This window comes from Arvicola amphibius, chromosome 3, assembly GCF_903992535.2.
Source record: "Arvicola amphibius chromosome 3, mArvAmp1.2, whole genome shotgun sequence".
Lineage (NCBI taxonomy): Eukaryota > Metazoa > Chordata > Mammalia > Rodentia > Cricetidae > Arvicola > Arvicola amphibius.
This window is the reverse complement of record NC_052049.1, coordinates 100,476,326-100,503,221: the sequence shown is the minus strand read 5'-3', so window position 1 is coordinate 100,503,221 and position 26,896 is coordinate 100,476,326. Positions and strand designations below refer to the sequence as shown.

General features: G+C 39.5%; 1 protein-coding gene across 2 annotated transcripts in view; it reads right to left on the bottom strand.

Annotated features, from left to right (window-relative positions):
- The window catches only part of Arhgap32 (Rho GTPase activating protein 32), a 224,034-nt gene that overhangs the window by 133,869 nt on the left and 63,269 nt on the right, over positions 1–26,896 (bottom strand). For both annotated transcript variants that reach the window (XM_038321944.1, XM_038321945.1), the window contains exon 2: positions 1,159–1,267. In XM_038321944.1, the coding sequence (XP_038177872.1) occupies positions 1,159–1,263 (105 nt within the window). In that variant the 5' untranslated portion in view covers positions 1,264–1,267. The remainder of the gene's footprint in view (positions 1–1,158; positions 1,268–26,896) is intronic.

The window sequence follows — 26,896 nt, the reverse complement described above, 5'->3', positions numbered from 1 at the left end:
GGAAAATTACACTGATGATTTTTGTACCTTATTTCTCAAATAAAATTGATTTCCCAGCAACTCAGCAAACTCAATTTTTTAGGGTAATCAGTTCAAAAACATGAAGTTATCCATGACATCGTTAGGTCACAGTCATCAGTAAACATCATTCCTTTCAATCTATAAACCTAGATCTAAACTCTAACCTCACTGCATTCGTTACTATCTTGAGTCAGATGATCACCACTTCTGGCTTACTGTAGCACACCCCCCCACACACTCACACACACACACAGAGGTCTCCTATATTACTATTGTACCCTCATTGGTCTCCCGGTTTACTGGAGCACTCACTCACTGGTCTCCTGGTTAAATGGAACACCCCCCTTCCCTGGTCTCCTGGCTTACTAGAACACCGCTCCCTGGTCTCCTATCTTACTGAAGTTCTCCCTCACCAGTCTCCTAGCTAACTGAGGTTCCTCCTCCCTGGCTTCCTGGCTAACTAGAGCATCCTCTCCTTGGTCTCCTGGCTAACTGGAGCACTCCCTGACTGGTTTTGTGGTTTACTGGAGCACCATATCACTGGTCTCTTGACTTCCTTTTTTTGCTTCTTTACTTATTTGCAATCTGGACTTCCTTTAAAAGTCAAGCCAGATCCTCTCACTCCTCAGCCATAAGTTCTTCTGTGGTTTCTAACTTCACTCAGCAAAGCCAAAGCCCTTGTCATTAGATCACATGGAAGCACATGATCTGTTCTCCACCCCAGAACACTTCTGACTTGTTCATATTCTTCCACCAGCTCATTTAATTTGAGCTACGCTATTTGTGTTTCTTTCGGCTTTCTTTTTAATTCTATGACATAGCCTTTATTTAACTTGTTCTTCCATTGTCCTTTCTGTTCCCACATACACATACTATTGCTCCTTTACATTCTTCAGTGTCAGCTCATATTGCACCTTCTCACAAAGGCCACCTGTAGACAGAAATTGTTATTTCACATTGTATTCTACCTCCCTACCTACAGGTTCTAAAACGGTACCTGAAAATATCTACTCACTAAGCATACAAACCAACAAAAAATACTGTACTCTTTCCTGTGAGTAATGTTGCAATCATTTTTTCCTTACATATATTACACACACACACACACACAGATACACACATGTAACACTGACTTACCATTGCACTAAGTGTTTCTTCCCAATCAGGCCTCTCTCGAGGGTGAACATTTCTATGTAGCTCTGGAACAAAATCATCCTCTTCAGACTGTATTGAGGGCTTCATCTTCCTAGAGAAACATGAGAGACTTTTGTAAGAAATTTAATTTCAACAAAAACTGTCACAATGTACACAATCCAAAAGGCAGTAATAAAATACCTTCAGATTTTAAATTTAACTCAAAAAACTTGAGTGGTCGATGGTGATTTTTAATTTCTACTCTGACTTCCAGAGATCTACCCTGATATACCAAACACCTGCTTCCTACTCCAGAAAATAACTATAATATTATTATACAAGGCCTGATTACATTTATTCAACATAATGTGAACCTTGAAAATGATCTGTTACGGAAATCATTTACTCTGAAACTGTGTCTACAGAACTGTGCTAAGCATTAGCAAACCTTCATAAGGGGTCTGGAAGGATGCATGATGAATGATGAGGCTCATTAAGGGCTTACTGCACAAGCACGAGGACCTGGGCGGCCAAGACTGTAGGTAATACACGGTTCATATACACACATACAACACCACTAACATAAAAGTCCCTGTGGAAATTCCCCTCAAATCAATATATTAATGGTTATGTGTTCAAAGATGTCAACAAAGCTATTCAAAAGGAAGGTTAAGAAAAAAAGAAAATCAGCTGAGAACTGAGTAACTCGTCAACAGTCCAGCAACACTGAAGAAACAAGGGACAAGATGGCAACACTATGTGCTCTAAGCTCTTGACTGAGACTCCAAGAAGGCCATGTCTCAGAATTGAGCCCAAGAGAACAAGGAAGTAACACTAAGGTTGTAACCAGGCCACATGGGGTCAGAAGTGCTAGGGAAAATACTCAATTTACAAAATAAAAAAGTAAAACAAATAAAAACAAGATCTATTAAAAATTCCCCATCTACATTAGATGGTATCCAATAATAAATTAAGAGGTAAAGTTTTTTTTTTAAAAAAAAAAAAGTAAGTAAAACATCAAGGCAAACTCTCATCTAATTCAGATTTTTAAATTATCGAAAAAAATAGAGGAGGTATGGTCCATTTGTAGAGTCTGCTCCAGATAAAGGAATCTTTAAGCAGCATTACTCCTGGCCCAACAGGAAATGGCAGATAAAGGGCCATCAAGATGATTTAGTTATAACTCCCAGACCCACATGGTGGAAAGACATAACCTCCATGCATGTGCTATAGCATGTGTGCCCATGTACATATTATATAAACATACAATATATCAGTAAAAGTAATTAAAATTATAAGAGCTTGCTAAGGCAGATAGTCTACAAAATTGAAACTTTCCTAGAATGCATCAGATAAAAAGACTCAGGGCAGGCAACTAGAGTAAATTCTAGAGAAATGAGAAGTATGGGCTTTTTCATGATGAAACAGATCACAGGCAACTACTTGCCTAGGGCCAAGCAAGGGAAAGAGAAATAGACTAGCTGGTAAGAAGCATTTGCTTAATTTTTTATTAAGGTGCTTAAAATATTTATGGCTCATATATTCAGTGAAAATGAAAGAAAAACAGATAAAAGTGAAGATTTCAGCAGGGGATTTGAGTATTGGGACACTCATGTTCACTCTAAGACTAAGAAATATATATGCAATTACAGATTCATTAGATGTGGGCCACAGAGACGGTTCAGTAGGTAAAGGTGCTTGCTGTCATGACTGATACCTGAGTTTGATCCCCAGAATGGGATGGAAATAGAGAATCAACTTCTGAACATTGTTCTCTGACCTCCACACACTACCATGGAGGGCATGTGTTGTTAGAGCAATAAGAAAACAAATGAATACAAAAACAAAAAAGGTAGATTTTAAAATATTTAAAAAGGAATTCACTAGATATGTTTAAAAACAAACCTGACTGACTAGTTAACTAGAAAACAATCATCAACCATGAAGAACAAAAAAAAAAAAAAAAAAAAAAAAGGAGAAAAAACTATAACACAAAGAATGACAAGGCCGGGCGGTGGTGGCGCACGCCTTTAATTCCAGCACTCGAGAGGCAGAGGCAGGCGGATCTCTGAGTTCGAGGCCAGCCTGGTCTACAAGAGCTAGTTCCAGGACAGGCTCTAGAAACTACAGGGAAACCCTGTCTCGAAAAAACCAAAAAAAAAAAAAAAAAAAAAAAAAAAAAAAAAGAATGACAAATAAGTCAGGTGGTGGTGTCACATGTCTTTAAATTCAGAGGCAGAGGCAGGAGGATCTCTTTGAGTTCCAGGATAGCCAAGGGTAGCTAAGGCTACATAGAGAAACCTTGTCTCAAAAAATGTCAAATAATATAAGCTCTTACATATTTCTAAATTAATGATAAAAAGTAAATGAAGAGATAGAGAAAGGAACAAAATCAGCATTTTAAAAACAAGGTCTGGAAAATTTTTAAACTAATAAAAACCATCAAGCTCTCAACTTAAGCCACAATTTAATTTCAAATTTTTATTTATTTTTAGTTTATGTGTGGGGATATTTTGCCTATATGCATGAGTGCAACATCATGTGCATGTGGTACCTGTGGAAGCCACAAAAAGCATCAGATCCCTGGGGATTGGTGCTACAGACTGTTGTGAGTTGTCATATGGATGCTGGGACTTGAACCAGAGTCCTCTGGAAGAGCAGCAGTGCTCTTAAGTGCTGGGTCATCTCTCCAGTCCTCATGCAGAATTTTTAAAGGCAAACTATGTATATCACAGCCGAACTACTAAATATAAAATTCTACAAGAAACTCAAAGTCAGTACAAAGGACAAACTGACTTCAAAGAAGCCAAAAAAAAAGATAAAGCAAAAGCATGAATCACTGTAATAAGGAAAAAAAAACGCTGTAACCTAGAATCTTCTATCCTTCAAAGTATCCATTTGGGAAAAAAAAAAAAAGCAGGTAAGATAAGCCATTTTCAAAACAAAACTGAATTTACCAAAAGGAAATGAAACTAAGTGAACAAATTTGAGAACTACAGAAACTAGAAACTAGAAAAGACCGACAGACCAATGGGTGGAGAATGCATAATTGGAACCCCAGAATTTGGAAGTCAAGGCCACACTGTGCTACCAGGTGACTTTGAGGCCATCCAGGACAACAAAGAGGCATACTCAAAAAGTCAGTAGTAGCCGGGCGGTGGTGGCGCACGCCTTTAATCCCAGCACTCGGGAGGCAGAGGCAGGTGGATCTCTGTGAGTTCGAGGCCAGCCTGGTCTACAAGAGCTAGTTCCAGGACAGGCTCTAAAAAAAAGCTGCAGAGAAACCCTGTCTCGAAAAACCAAAAAAAAAAAAAAGTCAGTAGTAGTAGCAATGCTTCATGAGATATGTATGTGTGTGTAAACACATACACATACATATTATAAAGCACAAAAACAGAAAAAAATCTCTGGGTATGTATGAGCAAGTTTCTAAACTGGGTTAACTGGGTGGTGAAGACACATCCTAAAAATGAGCAGAAGTCCATGGCCGGGGTCTCCCACTTGCTGAGAAGGAGAGAGGGACTGAGCACCAGGACGCACCACCCTGCTCCTGACTGCAGATCCAATGTGACAGTCACCGCAGCTCCTCTGCCATGACTTCTCTGCCTCCACTAACTATGTGTCCATGAACCAAGAGCAAAATGAGCTCTTCCTGCCTTCAGTGGATTTGCAAGATATGTTTGGAAGGATCGGAAGTACAAGGTCACCCTCAGCTACAAAGCAAGCTTGAGGCTAAACTGGATGTATCAGACTCAAAAAGGGGGGATAAGAATAAATCAATATACAAAACCAAAAGTGAGAAAAGGGTTGATTATTCTTCAATATCTAAAAAAGAAGACAGATGGGGGGGGGGACGCTCTGAATAATGGAAAAGGAGTCAACCATAACTGGAATACAAATGGGTAATATAATGATTCTGAGGACATTGTAAACAATTTTATTTCAATGCAGTTAGAGTCTAACTTAAATGAAAAATTTAAGTCCCTGAAGCATATAATTTATCAGTACTAAAAAAAAAAAAATACAGTCTTATAGTTGTATAGGTAGTTAAATCTGTAAGAAAACTCTGGGTTCATGTGCATTATTTCAAGCACTGAAGGAATAAATAATAATACCCTTAAATACATATATTCCTCCATATTACAAAATAAACACCTCTCAACCCATTCAATAAGCCAACCAAGTCTTAAAGCTGACATCACTAAACAAAAGCTGACAAAGGCATCACTAGAAAAGAAAATGAAATATGACACCATAAACAAAGCTCCAAAGCAAGCTAATGGAGGGGGGAGGGGAAAGAGAGAGGGAGGGAGGAAGGAAGGAAAGAAGAGAGAGAGGGGAGTTCAAAATTAAACTGGGTTAAGATCTAAGATCAACCAGACTCTGAAAGGTGGGAATCATATATGATTCTAACAGCTAACATTTGGCACCTATCATAAATTTCAAAGGGGGCAATTTTAAGGAACACAGCTAACATAATTCTTAAAGGTGAATTAGGAAAAACAGAAGATGTCTCTGGTAACACTATCTGAGGCCCTACTCAGTTATTGCTGTCCTTTTCTTTTTCAAGTTACAAAAAGAAAAAATAACATAAAATTAGAAAAAAATAAAGATTGTAATTATTTGACATATACATAGATAATATGAAAGTCTCTATAATTTAAAATTATATGAAATTTAGCAAGATTCCTGGATAGTCAGTATGTAAAAATCAAGTATATTACTATATAATACTATATAATACTATATAATACTGTATGTTTACAATTATTTGTGCTCAAAATGTAACCAACACACATATTTTACTATATTTCATAAAATAGGCTACTACAAAGTAAGAATTAGCACTGCCACTTGCACCAAATGAATAAATTTGACAAACGTTCAGCAACAAAAGCCACCAGCCATCACATGATACATAATTCTATTCAGGTAAAGTTCACAAAAGAATAAAATTCATCTACAATGACCCAAGTAAGAAAAAGGAAGAACAAGAAAATTGTGGAACACTAGAAAAGTTATCTTGATGAGGCTATGTTTAAATGAGTGTGTGGAAAGAGTGACAAACTGAAGACTTCACTAAATGAACATTATATTGGAATAGAAGTATAAAACAAAGACTCACTATCAGACAGAAGTCTTCTTCTCCTGAGAAAACTCTTCACATCTTTAACACACACTGTTTGTATCAGTTCCTGATGAAGGAGGTCTTTCTGTATATGTGTTGTTTTTATTGGTTGATTAATAAAGCTGTTTTGGCCAATGATTTAGCAGAGTTAAACAAGGTGGGAATTTCAAGTAGAGATTAAGAGAGAGAGAGAGAGAGTAGGTGAAGTCACGCAGCTGTAGAAGGAGAAAGATGCCTGAACCCCTTAACAGTAGGCCACAGACTCATGGTGATACACAGAATAATAGACATGGGTTAATTTAAGATTTAAGAGCCAGCTAGAAATATGTCGAGTCGTTGGCCAGCCAGTGTTGTTATTAATATGGTTTCTGTGTGAGTATTCGGGTCTGAGCAGCCAGGAAAAAAACAAGCAGCCTCCATCTACAGGTTCCTGCTTCTACCTTGTAAAAATGCATTCACAGAAGTTCTGAAGTTCAACAGAGGTCCTGGTAGACTCCCTTCTGAAGAAAAAGATCATATTACAGAGTCCAGACTAGCACCTCCAAGACTACTCCAGCCCAGATACCTCTTCTTGGCCCTGTGAATAAATTCCAAGCAGCAGCAGTGTTTTCTCTTATCTCTTTTAATTTTCCCAATTATTTATTTATTGTCCTTGATCAGGCCCTGGATCTGCTACAGCTGAACCAGTAACTCATTCCCTACTAAAGCTAACAGGGACCAGAAGGCTGTCTTAGGGTCTCACCATTCTCTGAGGTTTATACATAAGAGAATATGAGGGATAGGACAAGCGCTCTCTGTCAGAAATAATGGGTAACTTTGGAGTTTTAGTCAATTTTTGTCTATATAGACAAAATGTGTTTCACTTCCACTGATGAAGATGGCTCTGGGGGATAGCCTACACAGCAAATCTGATCACCTCGGCTCATCTCAGCTGTGGCTGAAGTAATTCAGTAGTAAGTCTGAAGCTCTGAAGCTCTGAGGCTTCTGTGTATTCTGTACACCTACAACTGAGACAAGCTACAACCTGACACCGTAGAGTATGATATATCACTATCCCACCTTCGGAAGACACTAAGAGCTATAACTGCAAAGCCTCTACACATAGGAGCCTGGGGCTGGAGAGGTAGCTCAGCAGTTAAGAGTATATGCTGTTCCTTCCAGACAATCCGGGTTCAGTTCCCAGCAACCACGTGGTAGATAAAAACAATCTGTAGCTCCAGTTCCAGGATATCTGACCTCCACAAGCACTGCATACATTGGTTTAGACACACTTCCAGGCAAAACACCTACAAATATAAACTAAAAATAAACCAATGTTTTAAAATATGCAGGATATCTGTTCTAGATAATTTTTATAGATTAATACATGCCTAAATAAATTCAAAATACTCAAAATTCATAAGAAATTTTTAAAACGAAATTTCTAGCACTAATGGAGCTAGTTACATTGTTGAAAATGACATCCAGATTTTCTAAAGCTAGTTGATGTCAGCCTATTCACTTCCAACTGAAAATGTCTGATATTTTAATAGTCATTACAGTTTTAGCAACAAAAGTTCCCAGTCCAGTATCCCCCACTATTGAATGGTACTATGTGCCCCACTGGCTTGGGGGAGCCCTCTATACCATCTCTAGGCTTCTCATCCTATGACTTTTCTTTACAACTCAGCACTACAGATTTCAACCACTATGGAGTTAGGCCATTATATTCATTTACCCAAGTCATTTACGGTTTTCTCTTTCCTAAATCATTCCATGACTTCAACATTTATTCATCTATTTACTTCAACATTTATTCATCAATTTACTTCAACATTTATTTATCTATTTATTATACTGAATGCACAATTAGATTGAACTAATATCTTTATGGTATTATATAGTTTTATTCTGAACAAAGTATATTCTTAGTTTGTTTCCTGACTTCTTTTATGTTCTTTGGTAAAGTCTTATATTATACTGTTATTTTTGTTGTCGTTTTTAAACATGTCTTAAAGAACCAGATTAGGTTGATTTGGGGCATCTTTTTAAAATTTATTACTTTTTTCTTCCATTATATCTTCTAACCTTTTGGTATTTGACAGTTCAATATGCTATTATTAGATATTTTACAAAGAGAAAAAATGGAATGTGTTGCCACATCAATTGCTCTAGATATAGCAGACAGTTTTCCTGGAAGCCCTACTTCCCAGTCTGAAGACAGCAAGGCAGCCACTCATCCCCAGAAATTCAGCATACTGAGTACCAAGCCTTTCAGAGAAGTTTTCTATCAAGGGCCTTCGGGGACTGGGGTGGGAGAAAAACAACTTTGGCACCTTGCTTTACATTCCAGGCTACATATACGTGAAGAAACAAAAGTCTTGCCCCAGTCTGCAAAATTTCTGTAAGTTCAATAAAGGGAAAAGAATCCTGGACAAAATAAATTCTGGCTGACATCAGGCCAGACTGATCAATTTCAGGAAGACTAAAAGCAAATGGGATCATCCTGATTGGTAAACCAAAGTCTCACCTAAGGCAGGGATGAGACTGAAAGCACAGAATGCAAAAGTATCCTACAAAGCTTTCCTTACCAACTGGGGAAAGAGAAGAAAAGAGAGCCAAGACAGAAAAATCAGAACTTAGGTAGAAGAAATTATTTTATTTAAAATAATTATAACTGAATGAGAACATAGAAAAGAAAATGAATGATTGTCAAAGAAAGCAAATGAGCAGCAGAACTTCCAAAGTGTCCAGGAAGAGTCCTCTGTTCTTGTTAAGTTCGTTTCCTTTTGAAGCATAGTCTATGTAGCCATGGCTAGACTGGACCTTGCTATGTAGACCAGCCCTCAAACTCACAGAGGTACCCTTAAGTGCTGTGATAAAAAAAAAAGAGAGAGAGAGAGAGTGTTCTAAAGTGTCTCCTCTCTTCCTCTCTCTCTCTCTCTCTCTCTCTCTCTCTCTCTCTCTCTCTCTCTCCCCCTCCCTCCCTCCCTCCCTCCTTCCGTCCCTCCCACCCTCCCTCCGTCTCCCCCCTCCCGTGTGTGTGTGTGTGTGTGTGTGTGTGTGTGTGCGCACGTGCGCTGGGAATAAACCCAGCATACTAGACAAGCATTCTAACACTGACCCATATGAAAACCTGTATTTTTTAACATAAGCAAATTAATAAATCAAGAATTTTTAAACTATTTACACTGTTTTTATGCTCTAAGGCTCTTTGAACATCAAAAATCCTATGCAGACAAGCATATACCTTTCTTATGAAAGGTTCACCTTGGGCACCAATCCAAAGGGCTGAATTACTGAAATACCAGGACAGTCTTGCACTAGCATGCTTTGAGGTTAGGACAAATTTATTTCACAAATCATAACAACAGAATAATGGATGGGCTCCAACATTGCATACAATTTTCTGAGATTAGGGATGCTTACAACAGACTCTCATGATTATTATTCTAACATTGATAAGAATATGCTCACTAAAAACTGTATTTAACATTAAATGAATATTTTGAAGACCAACCTGAACTTCAAAGCAACATAATTCTTTCTCGCAAAATATACACATTTTGGCATTTTGTATGAGATATTAAAATGAGATGCCTATAAAAAGTTCTATTTTATACAATGGACATAAGTGTAGAGCTGTAATTATTTGAATGGTTAGGTTTTAGTACTTTCTCTCTATCCTTCCCAGTTCATAAAAACTGGTTGATAAACTCAAAATCAAGAACTTCAGAAGACAAGAATGATAAAAATGGGGAACTGTGAAGTCTTCTAGTAATAAATAAATCACTCTAATATAAAAGTAAACCCATAGAAGAAATGAAGCACCACTACCCAGTCCTACTGAACATTGCAGCATCATTGCAGCATCATTCCAAGCAAGGCAGATGGGATAAGCCAGTCAAGCACATGAGATACAAGTTCCATAATATTTAAGACCAATACACCCTCCCTAGTCCACCCAGTAAGGTGTGTACACCACATTGTTCTGCTAAATGGAGTAAGAAGTTTCTCTTCTCACTTAAAAACAATGGTCTAGAAGGCAGACACAAGTAGAGGTGCTTGAGGGACTCAAAATAGTGGGTTCATGGCTCCACCCTAGTGTTGGCTGCATATCTACACATCACTCATACAGAGAAACACTGCAAAGGAATTTCAAAACTGTGGTGCATCTGAGAAGTTATTGCTTAAGTAGAGAGTAGCAGAATAGACCAGATAAATCGCAAACCTTTTCTACAATGAAACTTTTTCATTCATTACACTTGGACTCAAATCTTTAGATGTCTTTGCAACATGATAATGTTGGCTAAGTAGATCTAAGACATAAAACCCCACCTGTAAAAAAAAACATTTTTAAAAATGGCTATTTTATAGACTTGCTATACAGTTAACAGATATTCAGCCTAATATATTTTATGTAACTACTCTAAATAAAATTTCTCTTTCCTGACAAGATTCAACATTTATGATCTTCTTTTTCTGGGTTATGGTTCCCTTCCCACTTACAGAAAGCTACTTGTAATGATCATTAAAGGCTATTCTATCCTAACGGCTCAAAGACTTTCTAAATAGTGTAAGAACCACTGTTCAGGGGGGACAAGGCAGATAAAACACACAACATTAACTCCATAGTACAAATGAGAAGTCAGAGAAGCAGAGATCAGCATCCATGGCCCTGAACCTCACAATGGAGAGTGAACAACTCCTACAGTGCTACCAGAAAAAGTTCTGTTTCCTGCTACCAAGTCCAAAGATAAAGGCTATTGTAGAAGCTAACAGACAAGCATTTGCTCTTCTCTCTGAGTATAGCACCTTCCCTAAAGCAGACAATGGCTAGAGTAACCAGGAACCCACATTCCAGATACCTGATAACTTAACATTAGCTCTCTCACCCAGGACTCCTCTAGTGACATGGTATCATTCTTTTAAGAGTATATTTAAAACATAACTTAGATGCTATTCATGAGAGGAGACTAATACACAATCTTTTGACCTCATCTCATTTAGGAGACAGAAAGAGACAGAGAGACAGACAGACATAAAAAGAGTGCAACCAAGACAACAGTTTGGAATTAGGTGAATTAGCACAGGTTTTAAAGAAACAAGTCGAAGCTTTGGTGTACACTTAATTATAAAACTAACTTTAAAAACAGCTCTCCTCTAGAAGACTGTATTACTTGTTTCTCTGGAGTCAGAGCTGCAGTGCATCTCATCCAACCCTTCACCCTCCACACCCACATGCATTTTTCTGCTTGGCATTTCAGCAGGAACACGCTGTGGATGTTGTGAAAGCCTGCACTGCCTTGTTTCCTCATGCTTTACTGATGAACACGGTGAGAAACACTGTGAAATGGGGCCTAACCCACATCTCTTTCTGGGATTTGTAAATAAAATCCCAAAGGCATATCTGGTTTGGAAGAGTGATGGTGATATTCAGATAGGATATACAATTGTAAACAACAACAAACTCCCTATGGTTTTATTGTTTCCTAAAACAATACCTACAAGTAGCTCAGTTTCTCAGAATGGCTATGTTGTCAGTACTCCCCAAGATAAGGGTTCAGCCTTACAGACTTACTTTTAAATGTCAAAAGAAAATCGCAGGAGAATTCCCACTGCTTAACAAATAAATCTAGAATCACAGTACTTTACATACTATAAAGTATCAACAGAGCCAGACCCAAGTTGTACCTTCCTTTGGCAAATCCACAAAGAAACTATCACAATTTTAATGAGGTCAGTTTTACTAAAAAAAAAAAAAAAAAAAAAAAAAAAAAAAAAAAAAAAAATTAAAAAAATAAAAATAAATTTAAAAAAAGAAGTATACTGGTAGGAGATACACAGACTACAATAAAAACCAGTGGATATGTGTAACATCAGCACCCTTGAGAGAGACGAGGCTTATGCAAATCTGCAAGGCTAAATAATATTATGGTGCAAAAAAAATGAAATGAAAAAGAATTTTATGAAATAAAAGCTCATTTTCATAGTCTCAACATTTTAGAATATACTTCTCATTTGTTTTAACCATGAGTAACAAATTTAATATGATCTATCAAGAGCTCCTAACATTCAATCGCTCCTTTCCTTAACTAAGATCTAAAAATAAATTCTAGATTTAAAAAATAAAATCCTTTAACTTGAGAGGGAAACACACACACGCACACGAGGTGGAGATGTGCGTGTGTGTGTTTGTGTGTGTGTGTATGTGAGAAAGAGAGAGAGAGAGAAAGAAAGAGAACATGATACTTGTTTTGAGTATTAAACATAAAGAGTATCTGATGAGCTGATAAATAGTCACCTGCCTAAGGACTATTAGGTAAAATTACAAAGATATCTAACTGCCCATGTTCATTACGGTAGTAGGTGTATGTAGCTCAAACTTCATATTTCATCAAGAGATTTTTTTTTAATGTCTATAAATGTGTTAAGTCTTTAACCATGTATGAAACAAAAAAGACTTCCTAAATTCTGTAACAATGTAATGAAATTAAGTATTGTCAGTTTCCTCCAGGAGCAAAACCTCTGTTTAACAGAGGCCACAGAACTCTCAACTAGGAGGCATCCTACAAAACTTCAAGTATTAAGTTTCTACCAGAAATTCTAAAGCCCAGAAAGACATGGGTGTGGGTAAGTGAGTAAAAATGAGAATCAAAGCCACAAAATAACTGATGTGAATTTAGTTAAGATGTTTCATATATATTCATAAATGCAGGCAACTGTCCACACACACACACACACACACATACATACACACACACACACACACACACAACACCACACCACACTTCAGAACACATTACCAAGAAAAAAGTGAAATATCCATTAGATGCAAATTCAGATCAAATCTATTAAGATACAAATCAGACACAGAAAGTGGTAGCAGTTCATTATGAGTCTCTACTTGAAATTCCTGAAATGCTACTATAAAACCTGTCTAACACCTTCTCTTCCTGGTGTTGGAACAAGTAGTTGAAAATATATTTTACAAGCTCAGGGCAAGTTGTGGAATGAAGAATGCTACAGCCAACTGAAAAGTCGCCCTCTTCCATTCCAAACCTATCCAGAGAGAAACAGAATGGACCGAAGAGGAGGAGAGAACAGACCAAAAATTGAGAAGAGGTGAACTCCTTAATTACCTGAAATTTTCTTTCCTTTCTTCGTCTTCATCGTCAGTCAGCTGGATTATAACTTCAGAATCCAGCCAAAACACACTGTCGTCCCCCAAAGAGCCACTCTCACTTTCTGTCTCCATCTCGTACTGAGATCCTCAAGGCATGGGATACGGAGCACCAGTGTCCAGGTTGGTTAGCACTACTGATGCTCACTCAAGAATGGGGCAGCTCTAGCTGGCAAGTGATGATGCTGCTTGCATTGCAGCTGGGAGTACAGACAGGAAATCCCAGGCAGCACACTCACTGCATATGACTGTGCACCTGTCATACCTTAGGCCCTCCCACTGCCTTAGGCTCTATGACCTACATAAGAAAAACCAGAGTCCAAATCAGGGTGATCTTTCACTAATTATCCACCTTTAATAACTATTTTTCTTATCTCGTTTCCAGGTAATAGGTATTTTCAAAAAGCAGGCTTCTGTTTGCAACTTAGGCTTTAAAATGATAAACAGAAAACTCAAAAGGCTAACTACATACATCAGTGTCCTGTGCTAGGCTCCATGCAAGACACAGTTACACACCTCGCAGTTAGGGAGGATCACAATTAATAGAAAAGATATGCAATGTCTAAGGACCTTCCCAGCTTCCTGCCTTCTAATGTTACGTATCTTTCCTTTGCTCAAGTGACCAGAGTGATAAGATAAAAATAAGCCTGTTCAGGGTTCATCTAAGAAAAAAAGTATAAAAAGTTGAAAGACACTGACAATTATTATATGAAATAAAAACATTAAGACGTGGGCTGGAGAGATAGATGGCTCAGAGGTTAAGAGCACTGGCTGCTCTTCCAAAGGTCCTGAGTTCAACTCCCAGCAACCACATGGTGGCTCACAACCATCCAAGATGAGATCTACTATATAACACTGTATACAAAATAAATAAATATTTTTAAAAAAACATTGAGACGTGTTCACACATTTACACTGGAAAGGTCCGTGCTGGCAGTAAAATGGTTTACTAGGAAGTAAGTCCAAGTATTGGATCAAACATTGTAAACAACAAAATCGCTTCAAGCCATGCTGTTAGCAACCACAGATGTATCCTATAGTGGTGGGTACTTGTCTCCTGCTGAGCAACAACAAACATGGAGCCCTGACTTTTATACTAGGTCCAAACAGACTTCAGAAAAAGAAAAGGACAAAACCAACATCCAGGAGTTTTCTCATATGAAAGCTCAGAAAATTAACTTCTGGGTGACTTGGCTTACACAGTACCTTTTCCTCCCTGGAACTTACAGAATATTCATAGACTTAACGCTGCAGCTTTGACAACTGATGAAGCTTTAGTCTCCTGCTAGAAACTATAATTTGTTGGCAAGCCTGAAAACAGGTATAAAAACTGGATTGTTTCTGACAGGGATTTGGAAAAATTCCCTAACACTTTACATAAAAACATCTTGCAAAATATTCAAGTTTCTACCTAAGACAAATCTTAGCAAATTCAGATCTCTATAATCACTTCAAAAATGAGAATATGACCATGGGTATCACTCTAACAAATTTCTTATCAGCTAACAAAGACTTAGAGGGCGTGAATTAAATTTCTTCTTTGTTCTGTACATTAACATAAGTGCCCCCCAAAGCATATATTTAAATCTAAAAATTAAATTACTGATCATCATAAGAAATTCCTTTCAACCAACCATCTTACAGTAGAAGTGTCCTGAGTATAATTTTATAGAGTTCTCACTAAATTTTTATAAAGCCATAAAAATCATAAAACACAAATCAATCTTCTTATATAAAAAATGTTTATATCCAGCTGGTAATGGCTTAGTGGATAAAATGTCGTCTACATAAATATAAAGACATAAGATTAAGTTCCCTAGAATCCACATATAAAGTCAACTATGAGAGCTGAAGAGATGACTGAGCAGTTCAGAGTACTGATTGCTCTTACAGAGGACCAAGGTTCAATTCCCAGCACTTACATGGATGGTCACAACCATCTCGTCTGCCCTCTTCAGGCACCAAGTTACACATGGCATACCAACATGCATGCAGGCAAAACACCCATACACATAAAACAAATATTTTTTTAATTTTTTAAAAAATTTTAAAGCCGAGTATGGCTGCATGTGTCTGTAACAATGGGAGCAGAAAAGGCAAACCCTTTCAGTCTAGCCCCAACTTCAAACTCCAGGTTCAGTTGAGAAGATTACATCTCAAAAAAAATAGGCAGGGGATGGTAGAGTTGGACATCATATCAAATTCTGGCCTCCACACATGTACACACAGATGACTATATCTACACACACGGGGTGGGGGTGTTCATAACTTCTATAACAATAATACCAAACACGAACACAGTCAAAATGTAAAAAAGAAAAAGGAAAGAAAAGAAGCATATCACAGCTGGTTAGTTTTTTTTTAAATATCCAATCAGTTGACACAAATCTCTAAGACCCAAGAGCCCAGAGGAAAATTGATAAAAAAGCTAAATAACCAACAAAACTCACAAGATTTTATCACACATGAAAAAGTACTTAATGTACACAGGAACCAGGGAAGAGGGCCCAAAAAGAGAGATCTTCTTTAAAATTTTTGCACATAAGCACGGATTTTAAATGTTTTTAATAAGCAGGTTTGGTGGTGCACACCATTCATCCCAAGGCAGAAGCAGGCATCAGTATGAGTTCCAGGTCACCCATGGCTCCACAATGAAACTCTGTTGGCTGAGCAGGAGATTAACTAACAAATTCCCACCATCAGGCATGAGAACCCTGCCCCCCTTTTTCAGGTTGGTCAGGGGAATCCAAGAGACTCCCAAAACTCTATAGGCTAATGATACTGTCCTTGGTTGCTTTCTGGAAGTGAAAGGTAAGTCTCTATTGCTGTATTTTAGACACAAAACCTGGAGGATTAAGAGCTGGACCTGAAAATCTCCCTAAGGACTATTTTTAAAACCAGAAGATACCATGCAAACTTCCAAAGAAGAGAAACAACCATTAATCCTACTGAGCTATGATGTCTATGAACCACAACAAAGACCAGTGATGCACAATATCCCTTAGAGTGCAATAGCGGCACACATACGTATCTTAGCAGTAACAGACAGCTCTCTGATTGGGCTGAAGACCCACTCAACAAGAGGGAAATCCTGCTTGATGCTGGAAACCTAGCTACCTACCTGAGGCTAGTGAAGCCCTGGATCTTGGAGCATACAAACATCACTTTACTAAAACAGCATAACTCCCAACTACCTTCTAAATATTTATCCTTATCCTCACAGGTAAATATAGGCCTCACCCTCATCAAAAGGAAAAAAAGTCTACAACAGAGACCAATACAGAAAACCACAACCAATCAAAGCATAGGACAAGGGACCATATAGTGCTCTGTGCTCAGGCCTAATGGATACATTTACAACAACACAATTCCTGCACCTAAGGCTCAGAGATTATAATGAGAGTTGTTTGGAGTAGGGGTGGGAGGGAGAGACTGGGACTAAAGATAGTAAGAACAAGAGAACAGGAAGTATGCTGTGAGATGTGAGATTGTGTTTTTTAAAAATGTCAGAGAAGCTAGACCCATGAAGTTTCATCAACATAGCTGCCTATAGGACAGCTAAACATCTTATAGAACATAATAAACAAGGATGATACTGAGACATTCTAACATGGAAGGGAGATATATGGTTGGGACTCAACCCTTGACAAAGAAATACAGGCAACTGAGCAATGTTGGGAGTGGGAGAACTAGTCTTCCCTAGGAAGCGTTCCCAAATTGGTTATCTAATGCCAAGTGATTAGCGCTGCAGTCATCTATAAACAAGTAATATTATACAGACTAAGCAAGTTGTTTTATATATTTAGGAACATACACATATACATAACAACAGGTAAAGAAAAAAGGTCATAAATTTTGAAGAGCAAAGGGTACATAGGAAGGACTGGAGGGAAGGAAAGAAGAAGGAAATGATGTTTTAATTTCAAAAAATGTAAAGATCTTAAACTGAAAGATGATATGAAAAAAAATCAATATGCATGTAGGTGAGAGCTTAAATAGGTGCATCCTCTACGCAGGAAGAGCTGGTAAAACCCACCAAAATACAAAATAGGCATCTGCTTAGCCCAGTAATATTACAAACAGGAACACCCATGGTAGTACACTTTATGATATTAAAAGAGAACATCCGCCTTTTGTCTGGGCTGCGACCCTGGGCTGCCTGGAATCCCTGATCCTGTGCCCTGACATTCCATCTGAACTGGTGAGTGAATGCGGACCCTGGGGCAACCTGCCCTGGAAGAGAGCACAGACCCCCTACCCCCACTTCCCTCTGCAGGCTTGTGTCGGTTTCTCCCGTCCCTGTGTCTCCCAAGCTTTCCCTAGTGTTCTCAGGTGTCCTGCTCCTGTTCTAAGGCCATCCACCCAAAGGGGTCAGACTCTGGCCTCCAGGCAGGTCTGAGGATTCCTGCGGAGGGGTGCGGGCTCCTTCAGATTGTGCTGCCAGGTTCGCTGTGTGGTATTCCATCCCGCCCTGCCCCCACCTTGGCCCTTTTGTCTGGGCTGCGACCCTGGGCTGCCTGGAATCCCTGATCCTGTGCCCTGACATTCCATCTGAACTGGAGAGTGAATGCGGACCCTGGGGCAACCTGCCCTGGAAGAGAGCACAGACCCCCTACCCCCACTTCCCTCTGCAGGCTTGTGTCGGTTTCTCCCGTCCCTATGTCTCCCAAGCTTTCCCTAGTGTTCTCAGGTGTCCTGCTCCTGTTCTAAGGCCATCCACCCAAAGGGGTCAGACTCTGGCCTCCAGGCAGGTCTGAGGCTTCCTGCGGAGGGGTGCCGGCTCCTTCAGATTGTGCTGCCAGGTTCGCTGTGTGGTATTCCACCAGTTCAATTCCACCTGAACTGGTGTCCTGCTCCTGTTCTAAGGCCATCCACCCAGAGGAGTCAGACTCTGGCCTCCAGGCAGGTCTGAGGATTCCTGCAAGGGAGTGCGGGCTTCTTCAGATTGTGACGCAAGGAATAGGTCCTCCTCTGGCACTGGGGAGATCCAACCAGTTTCAGTCACAGCAAAGATTGGTCTAGGACACCAAACGCCTCCGGGCTCCTTTTGAAGGAAGAGATGGGCAGGCGCCAATGCAGGAGCTCCTCCAACAACATGAAAGGCAACATGACATCACCACAAGCCAGACATCCCGAAACAACAAGAATTGAACACCCTACCCCAGAAGATATAGAAGAAACCGACCTTAAACAGTACTTTATGAAAATAATAGAGGACCTTAAACAGGAGGTAAAAAACTGCCATAAAGAAATGGAGATGACAAACAAAAAGGCAGACGAAATAAATAAATCTCTCAAAGATACCCAAGAAAAACAAGAAAAACAAGAAAAAGCAATCAAACAGGTAAGGGAAACAGTACAAGACCTGATAAATGAAATGGAGGTATTGAAGAAAACACAATCTGAGGGACGACTGGAAATGGAAACTCTGAGTAAATGAACAGAAACTTCAGAGACAAGTATTTCCAACCGAATACAAGAGATGGAAGAAAGAATCTCGGACTCTGAAGATACTATAGAGGAAATAAACTCACAGATTAAAGAACTAAACAAATCTAACAAATTCTTAACACAAAACATTCAGGAAATCTGGGACACCATGAAAAGACCAAACCTAAGAATAATTGGGGTAGAAGAAGGAGAAGAATTACAACTCAAAGGCCCAGAAAACATATTCAACAAAATTATAGACGAAAACTTCCCCAACCTAAAGAAGGATGTTCCTATGAAGGTACAAGAAGCTTACAGAACACCAAATAGACTGGATCAAAAGAAGGCATCCCCACGCCATATAATAATCAAAACACAAAACATACAGAATAAAGAACAGATATTAAGAGCTGCAAAGGAAAAAGGTCAAGTAACATATAAAGGGAAACCTATCAGAATTACACCTGATTTCTCAATGGAAACCATGAAAGCCAGAAGAGCTTGGATAGATGTGCTACAGACACTAAGGGAACATAGATGCAAGCCTAGACTATTATACCCAGCAAAGCTTGCATTCACCATTGATGGAGAAAACAAGATATTCCAGGACAAAAACAGATTTAAACAATACATAGCCACAAATCCAGCCTTGCATAAAGTAATAGAAGGAAAATCACAAACCAAGGAGTCCAACAACGCCCACAATACCTCAGGCATCTAGCGACCCTTCACCACCACAACTAGAAGAAGGGAAACACACAAACTCTACTACTAAAAATGACTGAAGTTAACAACCACTGGTCATTAATGTCACTTAATATTAATGGACTCAATTCACCTATAAAAAGGCACAGGCTAAGAGACTGGATACGAAAACAGAATCCAACATTTTGCTGTTTACAAGAAACACACCTCAACCACAAAGACAGACACCTACTCAGAGTAAAGGGTTGGGAAAAGGTTTATCAAGAAAATGGCCCTAAGACACAAGCGGGTGTGGCCATACTAATTTCCAACAAAGCTGACTTCAAACTAAAATCAATCAGAAGAGATGGAAAGGGACACTTTATACTCATAACAGGAAAAATCCATCAGAATGAAGTCTCAATCCTGAATATCTATGCCCCTAATATAAAAGCTCCCACTTATGTAAAAGAAACACTTCTAGAACTCAAGGCAGCCATCAAACCACACACACTAATAGTTGGAGACTTCAACACTCCTCTCTCACCAATGGACAGGTCAATCAGACAGAAACCTAACAGAGACTTAATGGAGGTAATGAACCAAATGGACTTAACAGACATCTATAGAACATTCCACCCAAATAGGAAAGAATATACCTTCTTCTCTGCGGCTCATGGAACCTTTTCGAAAATTGACCATATACTTGGTAACAAAGCAAACTTCCACAGTTACAAAAAAATATTAGTAACCACCTGTGTCTTATCGGATCACCATGGATTAAAATTAGAATTCAACAACAATGCTACCCCCAGAAAGCCCACAAACTCATGGAAACTGAACAGTCAACTACTGACCCACACCTGGGTCAAGGAAGAAATAAAGAAAGAAATTAAAGTCTTTCTTGAATTTAATGAAAACAAAGACACAACATACTCAAACCTATGGGACACAATGAAAGCAGTGCTAAGAGGAAAGTTCATAGCACTAAGTGCCCACTTAAAGAAAACGGAGAAAGCGCTCATTGGTGACTTAACAGCACACCTGAAAGCTCTGGAAAAAAAAGAAGCAGACTCACCTAGGAGAAGTAGAAGACTGGAAATAATCAAACTGAGGGCAGAAATCAACAAAATAGAAACACAGAAAACAATCCAAAGAATCAATGAAACAAGAAGCTGGTTCTTGGAGAAAATCAACAAGATTGACAAACCCTTAGCCAAACTAATCAAACGGCAGAGGGAGAACACGCAAATTATTAAGATCAGAAATGAAAAGGGGGACATAACCACAGACACAGAGGAAATTCAGAGAATCATTAGATCTTACTACAAAAGCCTGTATGCCACAAAATTGGAAAATGTAAAAGAAATGAACAGTTTTTTAGATAAATACCATATACCAAAGTTAAACCAGGACCAGGTAAATGCTCTAAATCGTCCTGTTAGTCGCGAAGAATTAGAAACTGTTATCAGAAACCTCCCTACCAAAAAGAGCCCAGGACCAGATGGTTTCAATGCAGAATTCTACCAGAACTTCCAAGAAGACCTAATACCTATACTCCTTAAGGTATTTCATAATATAGAAACACAAGAGTCATTGCCAAATTCCTTCTATGAAGCTACAGTTACCCTGATACCTAAACCACACAAAGACACAACCAAGAAAGAGAATTACAGGCCAATCTCACTCATGAACATTGACGCAAAAATTCTCAATAAAATACTGGCAAACCGAATCCAAGAACACATTAGAAAAATTATCCATTACTATCAAGTAGGCTTCATCCCAGAGATGCAGGGCTGGTTCAACATACGAAAATCTATCAATGTAATCCATCATATAAATAAACTGAAGAAAAAAACCATATGGTCATCTCATTAGATGCTGAAAAAGCATTTGACAAAATTCAGCACCCTTTTATGATAAAGGTCTTGGAGAGATTAGGGATACAAGGGTCATTCCTAAATATAATAAAAGCTATTTACAGCAAGCCGACAGCTAACATCAAATTAAACGGAGAGAAACTCAAGGCTATCCCACTAAATTCAGGAACACGACAAGGCTGTCCACTCTCTCCTTATCTCTTCAATATAGTGCTTGAAGTTCTAGCAATAGCAATAAGACAACATAAGGGAATCAAGGGGATTCAATTTGGAAAGGAAGAAGTTAAACTTTCATTATTTGCAGATGATATGATAGTATACATAAGCGAACCCAAAAACTCCACCAAAGAACTCCTACAGCTAATAAACTCCTTCAGTAACGTGGCAGGTTACAAGATCAACTCCAAAAAATCAGTCACCCTCCTATACACAAAGGATAAGGAAGCAGAGAGGGAAATCAGAGAAGTATCACCTTTCACAATAGCCACAAATAGCATAAGATATCTGGGAGTATCTCTAACCAAGGAAGTGAAGGATTAATTTGACAAGAACTTTAAGTCTTTGAAGAAAGAAATTGAAGAGGATACCAGAAAATGGAAGGATCTCCCCTGCTCGTGGATTGGGAGGATCAACATAGTAAAAATGGCAATTCTACCTAAAGCAATCTATAGATTCAATGCAATCCCAATCAAGGTCCCATTAAAATTCTTCACATAGATTGAGAGGACAATAATCAACTTTATATGGAAAAACAAGAAACCCAGGATGGCCAAAAAAATCTTATACAATAAAGGTTCTTCTGGAGGCATTACCATCCCTGACTTCAAACTCTATTACAAAGCTACAGTATTGAAAACAGCTTGGTATTGGCATAAAAACAGAGAAGTTGACCAATGGAATCGTATAGAAGACCCGGATCTTAAACCACAAACCTATGAACACCTGATTTTTGATAAAGGAGCCAAAAGTACACAATGGAAGAAAGAGGGCATCTTCAACAAATGGTGCTGGCATAACTGGATGTCAACCTGTAGAAGAATGAAAGTAGATCCATATCTATCACCATGCACAAAACTCAAGTCCAAATGGATTAAAGACCTCAATATTAATCTGAACACATTGAGCTTGATAGAGAAGAAAGTGGGAAGTACTCTACAACAAATGGGCACAGGGAACCGTTTCCTACGCATAACCCCAGCTGCACAGACTTTAAGGGCAACATTGAATAAATGGGACCTCCTGAAGTTGAGCAGCTTCTGTAAAGCAAAGGACATCGTCACTAAGACACAAAGGCAGCCTACTGACTGGGAAAAGATCTTCACCAACCCTGCAACTGACAAAGGTCTGATCTCTAAAATATATAAGGAACTCAAGAGACTAGACGGTAAAATGCCAATTAACCCAATTAAAAAATGGGGCGCTGAACTGAACAGAGAATTCTCAACAGAAGAAGTTCGAATGGCCAAAAGACACTTAAGGTCATGCTCAACCTCCCTAGCTATCAGGGAAATGCAAATCAAAACAACTTTGAGATATCATCTTACACCTGTCAGATTGGCTAAAATCCAAAACACCAATAATAACCTTTGCTGGAGAGGTTGTGGGGTAAGGGGTACACTCATCCATTGCTGGTGGGAATGCACACTTGTGCAACCACTTTGGAAAGCAGTGTGGCAGTTTCTCAGGAAATTCGGGATCAACCTACCCCAGGACCCAGCAATTCCACTATTGGGAATCTACCCAAGAGATGCCCAATCATACAACAAAAGCATATGCTCATCTATGTTCATAGCAGCATTATTTGTAATAGCCAGATCCTGGAAACAACCTAGATGCCCTTCAGTGGAAGAATGGATGAAGAAACTGTGGAATATATACATGCTAGAATACTACTCAGCGGTAAAAAACAATGACATCTTGAATTTTGCAGGCAAATGGATGGAAATAGAAAACACTATTATGAGTGAGGTAACCCAGACCCAAAAAGATGAACATGGGATGTACTCACTCATAATCGGTTTCTAGCCATAATTAAAGGACATCGAGCCTATAAATTTGGGATCCTTGAGAAGATAATAAGAAGGTGAACTCCCAAAAAAAGATATAGTAATCCTCCTGGATATTGGAAGTAGACACGATCGCCAGGCAAAATTGGGAACTTGAGGGTTGGGCAAGACAGGGCCAAGGGAAGATGGGGAGAGAAAAGTGTGAAGGGGAGAACGGGGGGAGCTCGGAGGAATGGGGTGCTTGGGATATAGGAAGGGTGGATATGGGAGCAGGGAAGCATATATCTTAATTTAAGGAGCTACCTGAGGGTTGTCAAGAGACTTGACCCTAGAGGGGTTCCCAGGTTTCCAGGGAGACGCCCCCAGTTAGTTCCTTGGGCAGATGAGGAGAGGGAGCCTGAAAAGGCCAGTTTCTATAGCCATACTGATGAATTTCTTGCATATCACCTTAGAACCTCCACCTGACGATAGATGAAGAAAATGACAGAGCCCCACATTGGAGCACCGGACTGAGCTCCCAAGGTCCTGATGAGGAGCAGAAGGAGAGAGAACATGAGAAAGAAAGTCAGGACCGTGAGCGAACCTCCAGCTGGCGACAGATGGGGAAGGTGACTGAGCCCCACATTGGAGCACTGGACTGAGCTCCCAAGGTCCTGATGAGGAGCAGAAGGAGCGAGAACATGAGGGAGAAAGTCAAGAACGAGAGGGGTGCGTTCACTCATGGAGACGGTGGGACAGAACTAATGGGAGATCACCAACTCCAGTTGGAAGGGGACTGATGGATCATGCGACCAAACCCGTCTCTCTGAATGTGGCCAACAGCGGGGGCTGACTGAGAAGCAAAGGACAATGGCTCTGGGCTCTGATTCTTCTGCATGGACGGGCTCTGTGGGAGCCTTCTCAGCTTGGTCGATCACCTTCCTGGACCTGAGGGGAGTTGGGAGGACCTTGGTCTTAGCATAGAGTAGGGAACCCTGATGGCTCCTTGGCCTTGAGAGGGAGGAAGGGGAGGTATGGGTGGAGGGGAGGGGAGGGAAGGGGGAGAAGGACGGGAGGGAAGGGGGAGGAGGAGGGGAGGGAGGGGGAAGGAGGAGGGAAGGAGATGGAAAAAAAAATAAACCATGAGGAAAAAAAAAACAGTGCAAAGAAAAAAAAAGAGAGAGAGAGAGAGAGAGAACATCCCACGTAGCACCTAGGTCTGGATTAACATTGAATCACATAATTAACTCACTTAGCCACAGTGCACAATGCTACATAGGTGAGGAGACAAAGCAGCCTAATGCTTATGATGAGAACAATCAACAGAAACACTGTGAAGGCAAAGAAAAAATAAGAGGCAAAGTATAGCACAGCACATACAGGTGCCACCATTCAGCTTCAGAGAAAGATGCCCATACGGATGTGCAGATCTTCCACTGAAGGAAAACAGGACAGCCTTGCCTCCAGGAAAAGAAAAACTTGAGTTTTCACTATATTGTGCTATACTTTATTTTAATATATTGTATTGCCCTTACAAAAAAAATTGATCTTTGATGTCCCTCAAAAGGTAATTGTGTTTTTATACAGCTATAGTATACAAAATCTTGGTACTCTCCTATTTCTAAACATTCTCCACTCCCCCAGTCACTTTTTCTTTTACCCCTTCTCTTGCTTGTTCAGTATCACAGCTGACATTCCTCACTTCTGCACATCCTTTAAACATGATAAACTGTGGACAGGTTTTATACATAAGACAAACAGAAAGTTGGCTTATATAAAAGCACTCTGGAAACAGCTTATTTGGGTCCTTCTACAATTTAAGAATCCCAACTCCAGAAAGCCTGCTTCAGGGGCAGTCTTTATCCCACAGGCACCAGGCAGACTTCCTAAGACATTTAATACTTTTGACCTAGCATCAGAATTTTTTTTTAATTTGTTTTTCAACTCATGTTTCCATCTTCAGTTCCCCTTTCAGAAGTCAATATAGATCTAGCAGAACAAATAAATGACTTCCAGAAGGGAATGGGGAGAGAAACAGAGTGGATAATTGAAACTAGCAGACAATAACTCCAAACTCCTGGTGACCACACCTCTGATACCATGTTCTGCCCATTTGGTTTTGTTTGTTGTTTTGTAGTACTGAATCTAAGTCCTCATGCACATATGATCCACCACTCTGCTGTATCATCAGCACTTTTTGTTGACTTGTTTAAACCCCGAGCAAGCAAGCTTCACTTTCAATTAGCTTTGGTAGGCAGCAAGTTGTGCACTAATTCACAGGAGTTGTTAGTAGTGAGTTTCGGAATCATTCCACCAATGATGTCAGTAGAAATCCCACAAATGATTTAAAAATCCCACTAGGGCACCTCCTAAATGACTCAGAGGGTATAGACACTTGTCACAAACCTACATGGTGGCAAGAGAGAACCAACTTTTAAAACTTGTCCTGTGACCTCCATACAAGCCTTGGCATGTGTGCATGCCTACATTCACAATAAAGAAATGTGAAGAAAATCCTGTTAGAAGAACTTCTTAAGGAGAATGGTGAAAATGCTATTTGAAAAAGGGTCTTGCTATGTAGCCAAGGCTGGCCTAGAACTTAAAATGTAACCCAAATTGACCTCAAATTCATGGCAATCCTCCTGCCTTGGCCTCCTATTGTGATGATTACAGGCATGTACTACCATACCAGGCTTAGAAATGTGACTTATTTTTCAAAGAGCAGTGGTAAAGTCCTAAACACTAAGCCTGCAGCAGTGCTAAGCCCTCTGCATAATGCTGACAACCAGTATAAGAGGCAGAAACCATGTAGCTACCACAATACCACCCTGCCTGGCAATAGCACTATTACAATAATACCACTATTGCTGCCATAATGGCATGTCTGTTAGATGAGCAACCCATCACTTCTTGCCTGAATCTGAGGTCACTCCATGGGAGGTAAACTGTGTCTAGCACTGTACATGGGTCAAAAGCTCATGGCTGTGGAGGCTACAGAAACATCTGCTGTTGTATTGCTAAGTGGACATGGTATTGAACTGCCTTCTGGATATTTATATTTATAGCCATAGATCAGTATTTCTCTCAGCCTTTGTCAGAGAAGCTTCTACTCACAGGAGGAGTCAGTAGAAATAGAGAATCATAACCAGTCAAACTTCTAAGAATAAATGACTGCTGAATGCCCAATCTTAAACAGAGCATCTATTTCGTCCCTCCAAGGCTCAGAGAACATCAATGACATGGAGCGAAAAGGATGTAAAGCCCAAAGATGTAGAGTAGCGCTATGAGACAGTCTTCAGAACGCAACACGGCTGTTACACTCATGAACTCACAGTGGCTGAGTCTAAGATAGGCCCATCAACATTCAGTAACGGAGGGGAGGGACTCATGAGATCTTACACCTCCTTGAGTAGTTACTGGAAGTTAATGGTCATTAGGGGAAGGAAAGACAATTTCTTCAGTGATTTAG